We start from the raw sequence: 20,510 nt of genomic DNA, 5'->3' as shown, positions 1-20,510 counted from the left end.
TTTTTTGTCTATCCGATGAGTTTAGCCTTTTTCAACTGATTTTTATAGTTCGTTCTTATGTTGTACTGTTATACCACTGTTCCAGTTTGGGGGAGGGTTGGTATCCCGCTAACATGTTTAACCCCGCCACATTATTTATGTATGTGCCTGTCTTAAGTCAGGAGCCTGCAATTCAATGGTTGTCATTTGTTTATGTTTTACATATTTTTTTTTTTCTTAAATAAGGCCGTTAGTTTTCTCGTTGGAATTGTTTTACATTGTCTTGTCGGGGCCTTTTATAACTGACTATGCAGTATGGGCTTTGCTCATTGTTGAAGGCCGTACGGTGACCTACAGTTGTTAATGTTTGTGTCATTTTGGTCGTTTGTGGATAGTTGTCTCATTGGCAATCATACCACATCTTCTTTTTTATATTATCAAGATGCTTGATTTCTTGATTGACAACATATTTGTTACGTTCGGAGGACGTGTTTTTCAACAGACTGTCGGCGTCCCAATGGGAACAAACTGTGCCCCTCTACTTGCCGACTTGTTTCTTTATAATTATGAGGCTGACTTCATGCAGGAACTTCTTAGGAAGAAAGATAGAAGTTAGCAATATCCTTTAACTCTACTTTCCGCTATATAGATGACGTTCTTTCACTAAACAATTCAAAATTTGGTGACTATGTGGAACGCATCTATCCCATCGAATTTGAGATACTACAGATACAGTTAGAATCATATTCAAAACAGTGTGGTCCTGGCCATTGATTGACGACCTAAATTATCACATTGAATGGGACAGATTAGGTGAACGTTTGTCGGTAACGACCATTGCTCACGTCTTACTTATTATAGAATTTAAGTTGTGGGCTCACCAAAGGTTCTTAACGCCTTTAATAATAAAATAATTCGAAAAATTATTCAGGAATAACCTTTATGTTTTGATTTATATTATTGATATAATTCAACACATCGCACAATTCCGGATTAGTTTTTCGAATTGCTTTATTTAGGTGTTGAGAACCTTTAGTGACCCCACAGATTCAGTGTCTTCAACAAGTACATAGTGAGCAGTGATTGTTACCAACAAACGTTCACCTAATCTGTCCCAGTCAATGGGATTATTTAGGTCGTCAATCAATGGTCAGGACCACACTGTTTTGAATATGATTCTATGTCGACTTCATATCTTGACTTACATCTAGAAATTGACAATGAGGGTCGGTTGAAAACATAACTTTACGACAAAAGAGATGATTTCAGCCTTCCAATTGTGAACTTTCCATTTCTAAGTAGCAACATTCCAGAAGCACCTACATACGGGGTATATATCTCCCAATTGATACGATATTCTCGTGCTTGCATTTCCTATCATGACTTTTCTTTATAGAGGGTTACTGCCCACAAGGAAGCTATTAAACCAAGAGTTCCAAATGGTGAAGTTGAAATCATCCCTTCGTAATTTTTACGGACGCCATCACCAGTTTGTTGACCGTTATGGAATAACCGTTTCAAAAATGATATCGGATATGTTCCTTACGTCGTAACTACAATCCCTTTCCCTTTCAGAAATGTGACCTACCGGATCTGCTTACCCTTCCGGAGCACCTGAGATCACCCCTAGTTTTTAGTGGGGTTTGTGTTGTTTATTCTTTAGTTTTCTATGTTGTGTCATGTGTGATATTGTTTTTCTGTTTGTCTTTTTCATTTTTTGCCATGGCGTTGTCAGTTTGTTTTGGATTTATGAGTTTGACTGTCCCTTTGGTATCTTTCGTCCCTCTTTTAATGAATATTTTTTTCAAAAAAGTGAACTTTTTCAACGTAACTTTCTTAACTATGATTGAAACTTAAAAAAATGCATTTTTTTGATAAATTTTTTGTTTTTTATTTTCTGTTATTATTATTATTTTACACAATACACTTTTCAGTATCCAAATAATTGTTTTGTACACTACTTTTTAATGTTTTTCACTGAAAACGTAGCATTGAGGTGTATTTTCCGGAATATCCTGAGTATCACCGGTATGCCATGCGATAACGTTACCGAAAGGCATGTGATAATCTTTTCATATCAGCCCGCTAAGCACCAATTAGAAAAATATGGAGTTTACGTAAATTGAATGCTATTATCATACAGTAAAAATAATCTGTTGTTTAGTCTAAGTATATGATAATACATTATTATCATATGCAGAATAAAAAAAAAGTATAATATCAATAATAATTTTGTAGAGGGCGCAGCATGTATGTACTGGTATATGCCTCCGATATCCGAAGAGCCCCTCGAAAGCTGCGAGGGTACAGTGGCATCCATATACACTCCCTAACGGGATTAATGGAGATGTGACACTAACGTATATTTATACGACAATTATTTTTACAAGGACAATCAATCCCCACCCAACACAAAGGGAGTGCTAGGACACCGGGAAGTCTGTTATTGTGGTGGAGGAAGCCAGCTTTATACGACAGCAGAAGTCGAACCCTGAACAGTTGGGGCAAGTATGGGCACAACATTCAAGCTTGGTAAAGATCTGAATTTGGATTGCTATTAAATTTTTGACATAATATGAGTTTTTGACACAAAATAAATGTCAAGAACTTACAAATCTATTTCGCAATATTGTGCAATTGAAGATTTCTTCTTTTAACTTTTCAAAAATTTAGAATAAAAAAATTAAGACAACTACGACCTCCCCTTTTTTGGCAATTAGTCCAAAACCTCACATTTCTTTATACATTATATTCAAGTTAAGTAAAGGAGGTTAACCCGAACATACTCAACATTGTATGTTAGAATTGCCTCCCTTTCAATGCTTTTAAATTGTCATTGACCAGAAATACTGAGGTTTTTTTACCTTTTTTACCCCTAATTCCGAAAACTTTTGAGCCTTAACACACCCCACCCCAACATCCACCACCAAAGTCTATACTAACCATCCTTTCGTGGTATGGGAACTTGTGGTTTAATTTCAGAGATATTCATACACTTAAAACACAAGTTATTGTTCGAAAACTACAAATATGATTATTTTGGGCCCCCTTTTTGGTCAGTAATTTCTAAACTATTGGGACCATAACCCCCAAAATCAATCCCAATCTTCCTTTAGTGGTTTTGAACCTTCTTGAAAAAGATATAGAGATCCATACACTAGAAAAATGCTTCTTTCTGGCCCTTTTTTGTCCCTTATTCCTACATATACTGATATTTTACCCCAAACTGATTCCCAGTCTTCCATGTGTTATATGGAAACTTCTGGTACAATGTCAAAGATATCCATACAGTAACACACAAGTTATTGTCTAGAAACTAAAAAAATGCTTACAGATTATGTAATCTGCATAGATGAGTGTTTTCTGTTATTTTGTCTATAAAAAAGAAGATGTGGTATGATTGCCAATGTGGCAACTGTCCACAAGAGACCAAGATGACACAGACATTAACAACTATAGGTCACTGTACAGATTTCAACAATAAACAAAGCCCATACTGCATAGTCAACTATTAAAAGCCCCGATATGACAATGTAGAACAATTCAAACAAGGAAACTAACAAATTAATTTAAATAAAAAGAAAATGAACGAAAAACAAATATATAACACATAAACAAACTACAACTACTGAATTACAGGTTCCTGACTTTGGACGGGCACATACGTAAATAATGTGGCAGTGTTAAACATGTAAGCGGGGTCCCAACACTCCCCCTAACCTGGGACAGTGGTATAACAGTACAACATAAGAACGAACTATAAAAATCAGTTGAAAAAGGCTTAACTCCCACTTTCATTTTTTATGTTCAATGGACTGTGAAATTGGGGTCAAAAGTCTTATTTGGCTTGGACGAACGAACAAGCGGAGCCACAAACCAGAAAACATAATGCCCCTCTACTATTGTAGGTGGGGCATGAAAATCATATTAGAAACAGATTCCTCCACAATAATTTGTGTATAATGATATTTCTCCATATTTTGTTGCAGTTGTGGAATTTTTAAAACTATTCAATATAAGATCATGGTCATATGTTCTTTGCACTAACCAAACATAGTTGATAAATAATTTAACACAATAGTAACTAAGGTCATTTAATAAATACAAGATGAGACTTCATATATTTATTTCAGAGTTTTATAAATTATAATACAAATAATGAGTTGTGATAGTTTATTCTGCTGCAGCCATGTCATAGATATATCTCACTTCAGGGGTAATCTTCTGAGACAACAATAAAAACAAAACAGAAAATTCATACTTTACAAAAATATATATTCATAACAAAAGAGATATAAGTACAATAATATACAAATGCTCAATGAATAAAATAACAATGTAAACAGTTTATGAAATTGGAGACAAATTCTTTGAAATGCAATGTTTTCACTACAAAGTAAACAATCGAATTAGATATAGGAAGATGTGGTGTGAGTGCCAATGAGACAACTCTCCATCCAAATAACAATTTAAAAATTAAACCATTATAGGTTAAAGTACGGCCTTCAACACGGAGCCTTGGCTGAATTTTTATCCTTAAAAACAAAAAGATTTTTTTTTATATCAATGGCCTTGAGAACCAATTTATTAGGAAAGACTGATATCTATCTAAACATCCATGCAACTAAGGGACATTCTTTTCAAGAAAAAGATAACTATAGAAACTGATATCTCATAATTTATCGAAAAATAACATTAATATGTAAACATTCCTGTTTGAATTGTTTTACACTAGTCAATTTTGGGGCACTTTATAGCTTGCTGTTCCTTGTGATGGTTTTACTTTTACAACTTTTTATTTCCAAATGGAATAAAATTCTTGAATATGATTTCCACTGGAACAAATATTACATTATTTGTCACTACCAGAATTAACCTAAAAAAAAATAAAGAATACTTGTTCCACCATGAACAGATATTATGGCATTGTTTATAACAAAGTTACCAGGGAAACTTTAAAAGGAAGAACAAATAAAGATTGACAAAACTAAAAAATTAATAGAATGATTAGCAATATAAAAAGTTCAATAGGATCAGATGAGATCACAAAAATATCTTAATTTTCATCTACATGATCAGCAGTGACAGATCAAAAGAAAGGGTTCACTCCTTTTTATTTGACGATCAATGCTTTTGAATAGGGATATAGGGTTGGAACCCTCCCCTTATTCTTGCTGGGAACCCGCCTTATAAAAATGGCTGGATCAGCCTCTGATTAAATCATTTTAGAACAGATTAAAGTTAGCATCAATTATCACATGATTAGTATTCATGATGTTTAAGACCAGCAAGACATCTGTTTTCTGTTATTTATAACACCCACATTCTATGTTTGGTTCCATTGACACAATGGTTGCTATGATATAGAACATGCCAGACCTGGTTCATTGACCCCAAGTTCACCTTCACTATCACTATCCATGTCATCAGTCGTACTAATCTTAATCTGTTCAAGTTTATTTTTATCCTGTAACCATAGACACAATGGTTGAGGAAGCTCCTCCCACAATTCTTCAGTCTGTGATTTTCTTTGGTATACATCATCTAGACATAATCTGGAAATAGAAATCACTTTTACATCAATAACTCTTTAAGAAATCACAGTACACTAGTTAATATTAAACAAATATAAGGATTACTCATTGTATGGTTGCTTAACATCCATTGGCAAATATTTCATGAATGTTAAGAACAAACAAGTGAAACTGCGAGCTACTGCTCACTGATGATACCCCCGCCGCAAGTGGATAATATTAATAGTGTAAAAATATGCAAGTGTTCGGTAAACAGGAAGTTGTTGAGTGATGAATCTGAAAAGGCATCACACGGTATAGCGGACTTATATAAATCCTGAAACCAAATTTCAGAAATCCTTGTATTGTAGTTCCTGAGAAAAATGTGATGAAAATTTTCAACTTGGCTATCATGTGTAAAATCATACAAGTGTTCGGTAAACAGGAAGTTGTCGAGTGATGAATCTGAAAGTGCATCACCCGGTAGAGCTGACTTATATAAATCCTGAAACCAAATTTCAGAAATCCTTGTATTGTAGTTCCTGGCTGAGAATAATGTGACGAAAATTTTCAACTTGGCTATCATGTGTAAAATCATACAAGTGTTCGGTAAGCAGGAAGTTGTCGAGTGATGAATCTGAAAACGCATCACACAGTATAGCTGACTTATATAAATCCTGAAACCAAATTTCAGAAATCCTTGTATTGTAGTTCCTGAGAAAAATGTGACGAAAATGTTCAACTTGGCTATCATGTGTAAAATCATACAAGTGTTCGGTAAACAGGAAGTTGTCAAGTGATGAATCTGAAAACACATCACACAGTATGGCTGACATATATAAATGTTGATACCAAATTACAGAAAGGGTGGATGTGTAGTTCCTGAGAAAAATGTGACGAAAGTTTCATGGGACGGACTGACTGACGGACTGACGGACGGAGGGACAGACGGACTGACGGACTTACAGACAGAGGTAAAACAGTATACCCCACCCTTTTTTAAAGCGGGGGTATAATTAACACAAATACAATAGGTAGGTCCTTTAATAATTCAGGAACTGGAAAATGAGGGTGTATTGAACATGGACAGACAGTTGCCTTGCAACATGCCAACTACTGACCAATCAAAGAGTTGATACCATGGTTCTTAACGTGCACAGAGCATGACACTCTTTCTAAATAAGGCATCAGATTTAACATCCTTATTTTGACCAGACATGGCTATGTAACTGAACATCCTGCATGACAAAACAGGTGCCCCACCTTTGGTAAGGGATTTACTGCCAGTCAAAACAATGGGACATCCTTTTCTGGATTTTAAAAGTCCATGTAACAGTAACACATTATTCTGACTTTAAGCCAACCCTATCTTTGTGTAATAAAGACAAAGGAAGAAGCAGCAAACAATATTTTTTGGGGTTTGAACATGCATGTAAGACTATGGAGTTTGTGTTTATATTAGATGAGTAGATATATTATCACAGCTTATAAAATACTTTGGGACAATATAAATATATTTCCATTAAAATATTTGAATAATTTTACTCTGCAAATTAGAAACAGTTTGTTACAGATTTTGACAATGTTATTACAACACCTCATGGTCAACTTAGTATTTCAAACATCACTATGAAAAGCATTTGTATGGTTATCAGTTTTCTTAAGCAAGCTTTGTCTTACTGCAAGCTTGATTGAGTGTGAAATCTCTTGCTTTAAATTTGAGTGATTTCCTTCTACTAAATACTTGATATATAATACAGCTTCCCATTTTATTTTACTATCAACCTGAAAAATCATATTTGTCTTTCTTTAATTTTATAAATTCTGATATTCTTTAAGACTTTCAGCTATTACACTTCTATGTTACATACTCTTTTATCATATGTTCTTCTTAATTTTCTGACGTATGCTATTTTACAAAATGCTATAATTACCTGAGTAGAGAATAAGGCTGTAGTTGTATTGTCAGTACTTCTCCACTTATTTTCTGGCGTATGTTATTTTACAAAATGATATAATTACCTGAGTAGAGAATAAGGCTGTAGTTGTATTGTCAGTACTTCTCCACTTATTTTCTGACGTATGTTATTTTACAAAATGATATAATTACCTGAGTAGAGAATAAGGCTGTAGTTGTATTGTCAGTACTTCTCCACTTATTTTCTGACGTATGTTATTTTACAAAATGATATAATTACCTGAGTAGAGAATAAGGCTGTAGTTGTATTGTCAGTACTTCTCCACTAATTTTCTGACGTATGTTATTTTACAAAATGATATAATTACCTGAGTAGAGAATAAGGCTGTAGTTGTATTGTCAGTACTTCTCCACTTATTTTCTGGCGTATGTTATTTTACAAAATGATATAATTACCTGAGTAGAGAATAAGGCTGTAGTTGTATTGTCAGTACTTCTCCACTTATTTTCTGGCGTATGTTATTTTACAAAATGATATAATTACCTGAGTAGAGAATAAGGCTGTAGTTGTATTGTCAGTACTTCTCCACTTATTTTCTGACATATGTTATTTTACAAAATGATATAATTACCTGAGTAGAGAATAAGGCTGTAGTTGTATTGTCAGTACTTCTCCACTTATTTTCTGACGTATGTTATTTTACAAAATGATATAATTACCTGAGTAGAGAATAAGGCTGTAGTTGTATTGTCAGTACTTCTCCACTTATTTTCTGATGTATGTTATTTTACAAGATGATATAATTACCTGAGTAGAGAATAAGGCTGTAGTTGTATTGTCAATACTTCTCCACTAATTTTCTGATGTATGTTATTTTACAAAATGTTATAATTACCTGAGTAGAGAATAAGGCTGTAGTTGTATTGTCAATACTTCTCCACTTATTTTCTGATGTATGTTCTTTTACAAAATGTTATAATTACCTGAGTAGAGAATAAGGCTGTAGTTGTATTGTCAATACTTCTCCACTTATTTTCTGACGTATGCTATTTTACAAAATGATATAATTACCTGAGTAGAGAATAAGGCTGTAGTTGTATTGTCAATACTTCTCCACTAATTTTCTGATGTATGTTATTTTACAAGATGTTATAATTACCTGAGTAGAGAATAAGGCTGTAGTTGTATTGTCAGAACTTCTCCACTAATTTTCTGATGTATGTTATTTTACAAGATGATATAATTACCTGAGTAGAGAATAAGGCTGTAGTTGTATTGTCAGAACTTCTCCACTAATTTTCTGATGTATGTTATTTTACAAGATGTTATAATTACCTGAGTAGAGAATAAGGCTGTAGTTGTATTGTCAATACTTCTCCACTAATTTTCTGATGTATGTTATTTTACAAAATGATATAATAACCTGAGTAGAGAATAAGGCTGTAGTTGTATTGTCAATACTTCTCCACTTATTTTCTGACGTATGCTATTTTACAAATGATATAATTACCTGAGTAGAGAATAAGGCTGTAGTTGTATTGTCAATACTTCTCCACTTATTTTCTGACGTATGTTATTTTACAAATGATATAATTACCTGAGTAGAGAATAAGGCTGCAGTTGTATTCTTAAACTTCTCCACTTATTTTCTGACGTATAATATTTTACAAAATGATATAATTACCTGAGTAGAGAATAAGGCTGTAGTTGTATTGTCAGTACTTCTCCACTAATTTTCTGACGTATGTTATTTTACAAAATGATATAATTACCTGAGTAGAGAATAAGGCTGTAGTTGTATTGTCAATACTTCTCCACTTATTTTCTGATGTATGCTATTTTACAAAATGATATAATTACCTGAGTAGAGAATAAGGCTGTTTGTATTGTCAGTACTTCTCCACTAATTTTCTGATGTATGTTATTTTACAAAATGATATAATTGCCTGAGTAGAGAATAAGGCTGTAGTTGTATTGTCAATACTTCTCCACTAATTTTCTGATGTATGTTATTTTACAAAATGATATAATTACCTGAGTAGAGAATAAGGCTGTAGTTGTATTGTCAATACTTCTCCACTAATTTTCTGATGTATGTTATTTTACAAAATGTTATAATTACCTGAGTAGAGAATAAGGCTGTAGTTGTATTGTCAATACTTCTCCACTTATTTTCTGATGTATGTTATTTTACAAGATGATATAATTACCTGAGTAGAGAATAAGGCTGTAGTTGTATTGTCAATACTTCTCCACTTATTTTCTGATGTATGTTATTTTACAAAATGTTATAATTACCTGAGTAGAGAATAAGGCTGTAGTTGTATTGTCAGTACTTCTCCACTAATTTTCTGAGGTATGCTATTTTACAAAATGATATAATTACCTGAGTAGAGAATAAGGCTGTAGTGGTATTGTCAGTACTTCTCCACTAATTTTCTGATGTATGTTATTTTACAAAATGATATAATTACCTGAGTAGAGAATAAGGCTGTAGTTGTATTGTCAGTACTTCTCCACTAATTTTCTGAGGTATGCTATTTTACAAGATGATATAATTACCTGAGTAGAGAATAAGGCTGTAGTTGTATTGTCAATACTTCTCCACTTATTTTCTGATGTATGTTATTTTACAAGATGATATAATTACCTGAGTAGAGAATAAGGCTGTAGTTGTATTGTCAATACTTCTCCACTAATTTTCTGAGGTATGCTATTTTACAAAATGATATAATTACCTGAGTAGAGAATAAGGCTGTAGTTGTATTGTCAATACTTCTCCACTTATTTTCTGACGTATGCTATTTTACAAAATGATATAATTACCTGAGTAGAGAATAAGGCTGTAGTTGTATTGTCAATACTTCTCCACTAATTTTCTGATGTATGTTATTTTACAAAATGATATAATTACCTGAGTAGAGAATAAGGCTGTAGTTGTATTGTCAGAACTTCTCCACTAATTTTCTGATGTATGTTATTTTACAAAATGATATAATTACCTGAGTAGAGAATAAGGCTGTAGTTGTATTGTCAGTACTTCTCCACTTATTTTCTGACGTATGTTATTTTACAAAATGATATAATTACCTGAGTAGAGAATAAGGCTGTAGTTGTATTGTCAGTACTTCTCCACTTATTTTCTGACGTATGTTATTTTACAAAATGATATAATTACCTGAGTAGAGAATAAGGCTGTAGTTGTATTGTCAGTACTTCTCCACTTATTTTCTGATGTATGTTATTTTACAAGATGATATAATTACCTGAGTAGAGAATAAGGCTGTAGTTGTATTGTCAATACTTCTCCACTAATTTTCTGATGTATGTTATTTTACAAAATGTTATAATTACCTGAGTAGAGAATAAGGCTGTAGTTGTATTGTCAATACTTCTCCACTTATTTTCTGATGTATGTTCTTTTACAAAATGTTATAATTACCTGAGTAGAGAATAAGGCTGTAGTTGTATTGTCAATACTTCTCCACTTATTTTCTGACGTATGCTATTTTACAAAATGATATAATTACCTGAGTAGAGAATAAGGCTGTAGTTGTATTGTCAATACTTCTCCACTAATTTTCTGATGTATGTTATTTTACAAGATGTTATAATTACCTGAGTAGAGAATAAGGCTGTAGTTGTATTGTCAGAACTTCTCCACTAATTTTCTGATGTATGTTATTTTACAAGATGATATAATTACCTGAGTAGAGAATAAGGCTGTAGTTGTATTGTCAGAACTTCTCCACTAATTTTCTGATGTATGTTATTTTACAAGATGTTATAATTACCTGAGTAGAGAATAAGGCTGTAGTTGTATTGTCAATACTTCTCCACTAATTTTCTGATGTATGTTATTTTACAAAATGATATAATTACCTGAGTAGAGAATAAGGCTGTAGTTGTATTGTCAATACTTCTCCACTTATTTTCTGACGTATGTTATTTTACAAATGATATAATTACCTGAGTAGAGAATAAGGCTGCAGTTGTATTCTTAAACTTCTCCACTTATTTTCTGACGTATGTTATTTTACAAAATGATATAATTACCTGAGTAGAGAATAAGGCTGTAGTTGTATTGTCAGTACTTCTCCACTAATTTTCTGACGTATGTTATTTTACAAAATGATATAATTACCTGAGTAGAGAATAAGGCTGTAGTTGTATTGTCAATACTTCTCCACTTATTTTCTGATGTATGCTATTTTACAAAATGATATAATTACCTGAGTAGAGAATAAGGCTGTTTGTATTGTCAGTACTTCTCCACTAATTTTCTGATGTATGTTATTTTACAAAATGATATAATTGCCTGAGTAGAGAATAAGGCTGTAGTTGTATTGTCAATACTTCTCCACTAATTTTCTGATGTATGTTATTTTACAAAATGATATAATTACCTGAGTAGAGAATAAGGCTGTAGTTGTATTGTCAATACTTCTCCACTAATTTTCTGATGTATGTTATTTTACAAAATGTTATAATTACCTGAGTAGAGAATAAGGCTGTAGTTGTATTGTCAATACTTCTCCACTTATTTTCTGATGTATGTTATTTTACAAGATGATATAATTACCTGAGTAGAGAATAAGGCTGTAGTTGTATTGTCAATACTTCTCCACTTATTTTCTGATGTATGTTATTTTACAAAATGTTATAATTACCTGAGTAGAGAATAAGGCTGTAGTTGTATTGTCAGTACTTCTCCACTAATTTTCTGAGGTATGCTATTTTACAAAATGATATAATTACCTGAGTAGAGAATAAGGCTGTAGTGGTATTGTCAGTACTTCTCCACTAATTTTCTGATGTATGTTATTTTACAAAATGATATAATTACCTGAGTAGAGAATAAGGCTGTAGTTGTATTGTCAGTACTTCTCCACTAATTTTCTGAGGTATGCTTTTTTACAAGATGATATAATTACCTGAGTAGAGAATAAGGCTGTAGTTGTATTGTCAATACTTCTCCACTTATTTTCTGATGTATGTTATTTTACAAGATGATATAATTACCTGAGTAGAGAATAAGGCTGTAGTTGTATTGTCAATACTTCTCCACTAATTTTCTGAGGTATGCTATTTTACAAAATGATATAATTACCTGAGTAGAGAATAAGGCTGTAGTTGTATTGTCAATACTTCTCCACTTATTTTCTGACGTATGCTATTTTACAAAATGATATAATTACCTGAGTAGAGAATAAGGCTGTAGTTGTATTGTCAATACTTCTCCACTAATTTTCTGATGTATGTTATTTTACAAAATGATATAATTACCTGAGTAGAGAATAAGGCTGTAGTTGTATTGTCAGAACTTCTCCACTAATTTTCTGATGTATGTTATTTTACAAGATGTTATAATTACCTGAGTAGAGAATAAGGCTGTAGTTGTATTGTCAATACTTCTCCACTAATTTTCTGATGTATGTTATTTTACAAGATGTTATAATTACCTGAGTAGAGAATAAGGCTGTAGTTGTATTGTCAATACTTCTCCACTTATTTTCTGATGTATGTTATTTTACAAGATGATATAATTACCTGAGTAGAGAATAAGGCTGTAGTTGTATTGTCAATACTTCTCCACTTATTTTCTGATGTATGTTATTTTACAAGATGATATAATTACCTGAGTAGAGAATAAGGCTGTAGTTGTATTGTCAATACTTCTCCACTTATTTTCTGATGTATGTTATTTTACAAGATGTTATAATTACCTGAGTAGAGAATAAGGCTGTAGTTGTATTGTCAATACTTCTCCACTTATTTTCTGATGTATGTTATTTTACAAGATGATAAAATTACCTGAGTAGAGAATAAGGCTGTAGTTGTATTGTCAATACTTCTCCACTTATTTTCTGATGTATGCTATTTTACAAAATGATATAATTACCTGAGTAGAGAATAAGGCTGTAGTTGTATTGTCAATACTTCTCCACTTATTTTCTGACATACAAGATGATATAATTACCTGAGTAGAGAATAAGGCTGTAGTTGTATTGTCAATACTTCTCCACTTATTTTCTGACGTATGTTATTTTACAAAATGATACAATTACCTGAGTAGAGAATAAGGCTGTAGTTGTATTGTCAATACTTCTCCACTTATTTTCTGACGTATGTTATTTTACAAATGATATAATTACCTGAGTAGAGAATAAGGCTGCAGTTGTATTCTAAAACTTCTCCACTTATTTTCTGACGTATGTTATTTTACAAAATGATATAATTACCTGAGTAGAGAATAAGGCTGTTGTTGTATTGTCAGTACTTCTCCACTAATTTTCTGACGTATGTTATTTTACAAAATGATATAATTACCTGAGTAGAGAATAAGGCTGTAGTTGTATTGTCAATACTTCTCCACTTATTTTCTGATGTATGCTATTTTACAAAATGATATAATTACCTGAGTAGAGAATAAGGCTGTTTGTATTGTCAGTACTTCTCCACTAATTTTCTGATGTATGTTATTTTACAAAATGATATAATTGCCTGAGTAGAGAATAAGGCTGTAGTTGTATTGTCAATACTTCTCCACTAATTTTCTGATGTATGTTATTTTACAAAATGATATAATTACCTGAGTAGAGAATAAGGCTGTAGTTGTATTGTCAATACTTCTCCACTAATTTTCTGACGAATGTTATTTTACAAAATGATATAATTACCTGAGTAGAGAATAAGGCTGTAATTGTATTGTCAATACTTCTCCACTAATTTTCTGAGGTATGCTATTTTACAAAATGATATAATTACCTGAGTAGAGAATAAGGCTGTAGTTGTATTGTCAGTACTTCTCCACTAATTTTCTGACGTATGTTATTTTACAAAATGATATAATTACCTGAGTAGAGAATAAGGCTGTAGTTGTATTGTCAATTTTTCCCCACTAATTTTCTGAGGTATGCTATTTTACAAAATGATATAATTACCTGAGTAGAGAATAAGGCTGTAGTTGTATTGTCAGTACTTCTCCACTAATTTTCTGATGTATGTTATTTTACAAAATGATATAATTACCTGAGTAGAGAATAAGGCTGTAGTTGTATTGTCAATACTTCTCCACTAATTTTCTGATGTATGTTATTTTACAAAATGATATAATTACCTGAGTAGAGAATAAGGCTGTAGTTGTATTGTCAGTACTTCTCCACTAATTTTCTGACGTATGTTATTTTACAAAATGATATAATTACCTGAGTAGAGAATAAGGCTGTAGTTGTATTGTCAATACTTCTCCACTTATTTTCTGATGTATGCTATTTTACAAAATGATATAATTACCTGAGTAGAGAATAAGGCTGTTTGTATTGTCAGTACTTCTCCACTAATTTTCTGATGTATGTTATTTTACAAAATGATATAATTGCCTGAGTAGAGAATAAGGCTGTAGTTGTATTGTCAATACTTCTCCACTAATTTTCTGATGTATGTTATTTTACAAAATGATATAATTACCTGAGTAGAGAATAAGGCTGTAGTTGTATTGTCAATACTTCTCCACTAATTTTCTGATGTATGTTATTTTACAAAATGTTATAATTACCTGAGTAGAGAATAAGGCTGTAGTTGTATTGTCAATACTTCTCCACTTATTTTCTGATGTATGTTATTTTACAAGATGATATAATTACCTGAGTAGAGAATAAGGCTGTAGTTGTATTGTCAATACTTCTCCACTTATTTTCTGATGTATGTTATTTTACAAAATGTTATAATTACCTGAGTAGAGAATAAGGCTGTAGTTGTATTGTCAGTACTTCTCCACTAATTTTCTGAGGTATGCTATTTTACAAAATGATATAATTACCTGAGTAGAGAATAAGGCTGTAGTGGTATTGTCAGTACTTCTCCACTAATTTTCTGATGTATGTTATTTTACAAAATGATATAATTACCTGAGTAGAGAATAAGGCTGTAGTTGTATTGTCAGTACTTCTCCACTAATTTTCTGAGGTATGCTTTTTTACAAGATGATATAATTACCTGAGTAGAGAATAAGGCTGTAGTTGTATTGTCAATACTTCTCCACTTATTTTCTGATGTATGTTATTTTACAAGATGATATAATTACCTGAGTAGAGAATAAGGCTGTAGTTGTATTGTCAATACTTCTCCACTAATTTTCTGAGGTATGCTATTTTACAAAATGATATAATTACCTGAGTAGAGAATAAGGCTGTAGTTGTATTGTCAATACTTCTCCACTTATTTTCTGACGTATGCTATTTTACAAAATGATATAATTACCTGAGTAGAGAATAAGGCTGTAGTTGTATTGTCAATACTTCTCCACTAATTTTCTGATGTATGTTATTTTACAAAATGATATAATTACCTGAGTAGAGAATAAGGCTGTAGTTGTATTGTCAGAACTTCTCCACTAATTTTCTGATGTATGTTATTTTACAAGATGTTATAATTACCTGAGTAGAGAATAAGGCTGTAGTTGTATTGTCAATACTTCTCCACTAATTTTCTGATGTATGTTATTTTACAAGATGTTATAATTACCTGAGTAGAGAATAAGGCTGTAGTTGTATTGTCAATACTTCTCCACTTATTTTCTGATGTATGTTATTTTACAAGATGATATAATTACCTGAGTAGAGAATAAGGCTGTAGTTGTATTGTCAATACTTCTCCACTTATTTTCTGATGTATGTTATTTTACAAGATGTTATAATTACCTGAGTAGAGAATAAGGCTGTAGTTGTATTGTCAATACTTCTCCACTTATTTTCTGATGTATGTTATTTTACAAGATGATAAAATTACCTGAGTAGAGAATAAGGCTGTAGTTGTATTGTCAATACTTCTCCACTTATTTTCTGACATACAAGATGATATAATTACCTGAGTAGAGAATAAGGCTGTAGTTGTATTGTCAATACTTCTCCACTTATTTTCTGACGTATGTTATTTTACAAAATGATACAATTACCTGAGTAGAGAATAAGGCTGTAGTTGTATTGTCAATACTTCTCCACTTATTTTCTGACGTATGTTATTTTACAAATGATATAATTACCTGAGTAGAGAATAAGGCTGCAGTTGTATTCTAAAACTTCTCCACTTATTTTCTGACGTATGTTATTTTACAAAATGATATAATTACCTGAGTAGAGAATAAGGCTGTTGTTGTATTGTCAGTACTTCTCCACTAATTTTCTGACGTATGTTATTTTACAAAATGATATAATTACCTGAGTAGAGAATAAGGCTGTAGTTGTATTGTCAATACTTCTCCACTTATTTTCTGATGTATGCTATTTTACAAAATGATATAATTACCTGAGTAGAGAATAAGGCTGTTTGTATTGTCAGTACTTCTCCACTAATTTTCTGATGTATGTTATTTTACAAAATGATATAATTGCCTGAGTAGAGAATAAGGCTGTAGTTGTATTGTCAATACTTCTCCACTAATTTTCTGATGTATGTTATTTTACAAAATGATATAATTACCTGAGTAGAGAATAAGGCTGTAGTTGTATTGTCAATACTTCTCCACTAATTTTCTGACGAATGTTATTTTACAAAATGATATAATTACCTGAGTAGAGAATAAGGCTGTAATTGTATTGTCAATACTTCTCCACTAATTTTCTGAGGTATGCTATTTTACAAAATGATATAATTACCTGAGTAGAGAATAAGGCTGTAGTTGTATTGTCAGTACTTCTCCACTAATTTTCTGACGTATGTTATTTTACAAAATGATATAATTACCTGAGTAGAGAATAAGGCTGTAGTTGTATTGTCAATTTTTCCCCACTAATTTTCTGAGGTATGCTATTTTACAAAATGATATAATTACCTGAGTAGAGAATAAGGCTGTAGTTGTATTGTCAGTACTTCTCCACTAATTTTCTGATGTATGTTATTTTACAAAATGATATAATTACCTGAGTAGAGAATAAGGCTGTAGTTGTATTGTCAATACTTCTCCACTAATTTTCTGATGTATGTTATTTTACAAAATGATATAATTACCTGAGTAGAGAATAAGGCTGTAGTTGTATTGTCAGTACTTCTCCACTAATTTTCTGATGTATGTTATTTTACAAATGTTATAATTACCTGAGTAGAGAATAAGGCTGTAGTTGTATTGTCAGTACTTCTCCACTAATTTTCTGAGGTATGCTATTTTACAAATGATATAATTACCTGAGTAGAGAATAAGGCTGTAGTTGTATTGTCAGTACTTCTCCACTAATTTTCTGATGTATGTTATTTTACAAAATGATATAATTACCTGAGTAAAGAATAAGGCTGTAGTTGTATTGTCAATACTTCTCCACTTATTTTCTGATATGTTATTTTACAAGATGTTATAATTACCTGAGTAGAGAATAAGGCTGTAGTTGTATTGTCAGTACTTCTCCACTAATTTTCTGAGGTATGCTATTTTACATAATGATATAATTACCTGAGTAGAGAATAAGGCTGTAGTTGTATTGTCAGTACTTCTCCACTTATTTTCTGAGGTATGCTATTTTACATAATGATATAATTACCTGAGTAGAGAATAAGGCTGTAGTTGTATTGTCAGTACTTCTCCACTTATTTTCTGATGTATGTTATTTTACAAAATGATATAATTACCTGAGTAGAGAATAAGGCTGTAGTTGTATTGTCAATACTTCTCCACTAATTTTCTGATGTATGTTATTTTACAAAATGATATAATTACCTAAGTAGAGAATAAGGCTGTAGTTGTATTGTCAATACTTCTCCACTTATTTTCTGATGTATGTTATTTTACAAAATGATATAATTACCTGAGTAGAGAATAAGGCTGTAGTTGTATTGTCAATACTTCTCCACTAATTTTCTGACGTATGCTATTTTACAAAATGATATAATTACCTGAGTAGAGAATAAGGCTGTAGTTGTATTGTCAATACTTCTCCACTTATTTTCTGATGTATGTTATTTTACAAAATGATATAATTACCTGAGTAGAGAATAAGGCTGTAGTTGTATTGTCAATACTTCTCCACTAATTTTCTGATGTATGTTATTTTACAAAATGATATAATTACCTGAGTAGAGAATAAGGCTGTAGTTGTATTGTCAATACTTCTCCACTAATTTTCTGATGTATGTTATTTTACAAAATGATATAATTACCTGAGTAGAGAATAAGGCTGTAGTTGTATTGTCAGTACTTCTCCACTTATTTTCTGACGTATGTTATTTTACAAAATGATATAATTACCTGAGTAGAGAATAAGGCTGTAGTTGTATTGTCAGTACTTCTCCACTTATTTTCTGACGTATGTTATTTTACAAAATGATATAATTACCTGAGTAGAGAATAAGGCTGTAGTTGTATTGTCAGTACTTCTCCACTTATTTTCTGACGTATGTTATTTTACAAAATGATATAATTACCTGAGTAGAGAATAAGGCTGTAGTCGTATTGTCAGTACTTCTCCACTTATTTTCTGACGTATGTTATTTTACAAAATGATATAATTACCTGAGTAGAGAATAAGGCTGTAGTTGTATTGTCAATACTTCTCCACTAATTTTCTGACGTATGCTATTTAACAAAATGATATAATTACCTGAGTAGAGAATAAGGCTGTAGTTGTATTGTCAGTACTTCTCCACTTATTTTCTGACGTATGTTATTTTACAAAATGATATAATTACCTGAGTAGAGAATAAGGCTGTAGTTGTATTGTCAATACTTCTCCACTTATTTTCTGACGTATGTTATTTACAAAATGATATAATTACCTGAGTAGAGAATAAGGCTGTAGTTGTATTGTCAGTACTTCTCCACTTATTTTCTGACGTATGTTATTTTACAAAATGATATAATTACCTGAGTAGAGAATAAGGCTGTAGTTGTATTGTCAGTACTTCTCCACTTATTTTCTGACGTATGTTATTTTACAAAATGATATAATTACCTGAGTAGAGAATAAGGCTGTAGTTGTATTGTCAATACTTCTCCACTAATTTTCTGATGTATGTTATTTTACAAAATGATATAATTACCTGAGTAGAGAATAAGGCTGTAATTGTATTGTCAATACTTCTCCACTAATTTTCTGAGGTATGCTATTTTACAAAATGTTATAATTACCTGAGTAGAGAATAAGGCTGTAGTTGTATTGTCAGTACTTCTCCACTAATTTTCTGATGTATGATATTTTACAAATGTTATAATTACCTGAGTAGAGAATAAGGCTGTAGTTGTATTGTCAATACTTCTCCACTAATTTTCTGACGTATGCTATTTTACAAAATGATATAATTACCTGAGTAGAGAATAAGGCTGTAGTTGTATTGTCAATACTTCTCCACTTATTTTCTGATGTATGTTATTTTACAAAATGATATAATTACCTGAGTAGAGAATAAGGCTGTAGTTGTATTGTCAATACTTCTCCACTAATTTTCTGAGGTATGCTATTTTACAAATGATATAATTACCTGAGTAGAGAATAAGGCTGTAGTTGTATTGTCAGTACTTCTCCACTAATTTTCTGATGTATGTTATTTTACAAAATGATATAATTACCTGAGTAGAGAATAAGGCTGTAGTTGTATTGTCAATACTTCTCCACTAATTTTCTGACGTATGTTATTTTACAAAATGATATAATTACCTGAGTAAAGAATAAGGCTGTAGTTGTATTGTCAATACTTCTCCACTTATTTTCTGATGTATGTTATTTTACAAGATGTTATAATTACCTGAGTAGAGAATAAGGCTGTAGTTGTATTGTCAATACTTCTCCACTAATTTTCTGAGGTATGCTATTTTACAAAATGATATAATTACCTGAGTAGAGAATAAGGCTGTAGTTGTATTGTCAGTACTTCTCCACTTATTTTCTGACGTATGTTATTTTACAAAATGATATAATTACCTTAGTAGAGAATAAGGCTGTAGTTGTATTGTCAATACTTCTCCACTTATTTTCTGACGTATGCTATTTTACAAAATGATATAATTACCTTAGTAGAGAATAAGGCTGTAGTTGTATTGTCAATACTTCTCCACTAATTTTCTGATGTATGTTATTTTACAAATGATATAATTACCTGAGTAGAGAATAAGGCT

General features: G+C 31.5%; 1 protein-coding gene across 4 annotated transcripts in view; it reads right to left on the bottom strand.

The window, feature by feature from the left end:
- Nucleotides 1-4,508: 4,508 nt before the first annotated feature.
- The window catches only part of LOC134710006 (kelch domain-containing protein 1-like), a 35,162-nt gene continuing 19,160 nt past the window's right edge, over nucleotides 4,509-20,510 (bottom strand). For 3 of the 4 annotated variants that reach the window (XM_063570139.1, XM_063570142.1, XM_063570140.1), the window contains 2 exons: nucleotides 17,768-17,820; nucleotides 4,509-5,534 (listed from right to left, as the gene is read on the bottom strand). In XM_063570139.1, the coding sequence (XP_063426209.1) occupies nucleotides 5,336-5,534; nucleotides 17,768-17,820 (252 nt within the window). In that variant the 3' untranslated portion in view covers nucleotides 4,509-5,335. Of the gene's footprint in view, nucleotides 5,535-17,767; nucleotides 17,821-20,404; nucleotides 20,458-20,510 lie in introns of all 4 variants that reach the window. The other variant, XM_063570141.1, reaches the window with a different exon arrangement.

The sequence above is a fragment of the Mytilus trossulus genome, chromosome 3, assembly GCF_036588685.1.
Source record: "Mytilus trossulus isolate FHL-02 chromosome 3, PNRI_Mtr1.1.1.hap1, whole genome shotgun sequence".
Taxonomy (NCBI): domain Eukaryota; kingdom Metazoa; phylum Mollusca; class Bivalvia; order Mytilida; family Mytilidae; genus Mytilus; species Mytilus trossulus.
The sequence above is the reverse complement of the archived record's forward strand: the minus strand, read 5'-3'. Positions and strand labels throughout refer to the sequence as shown.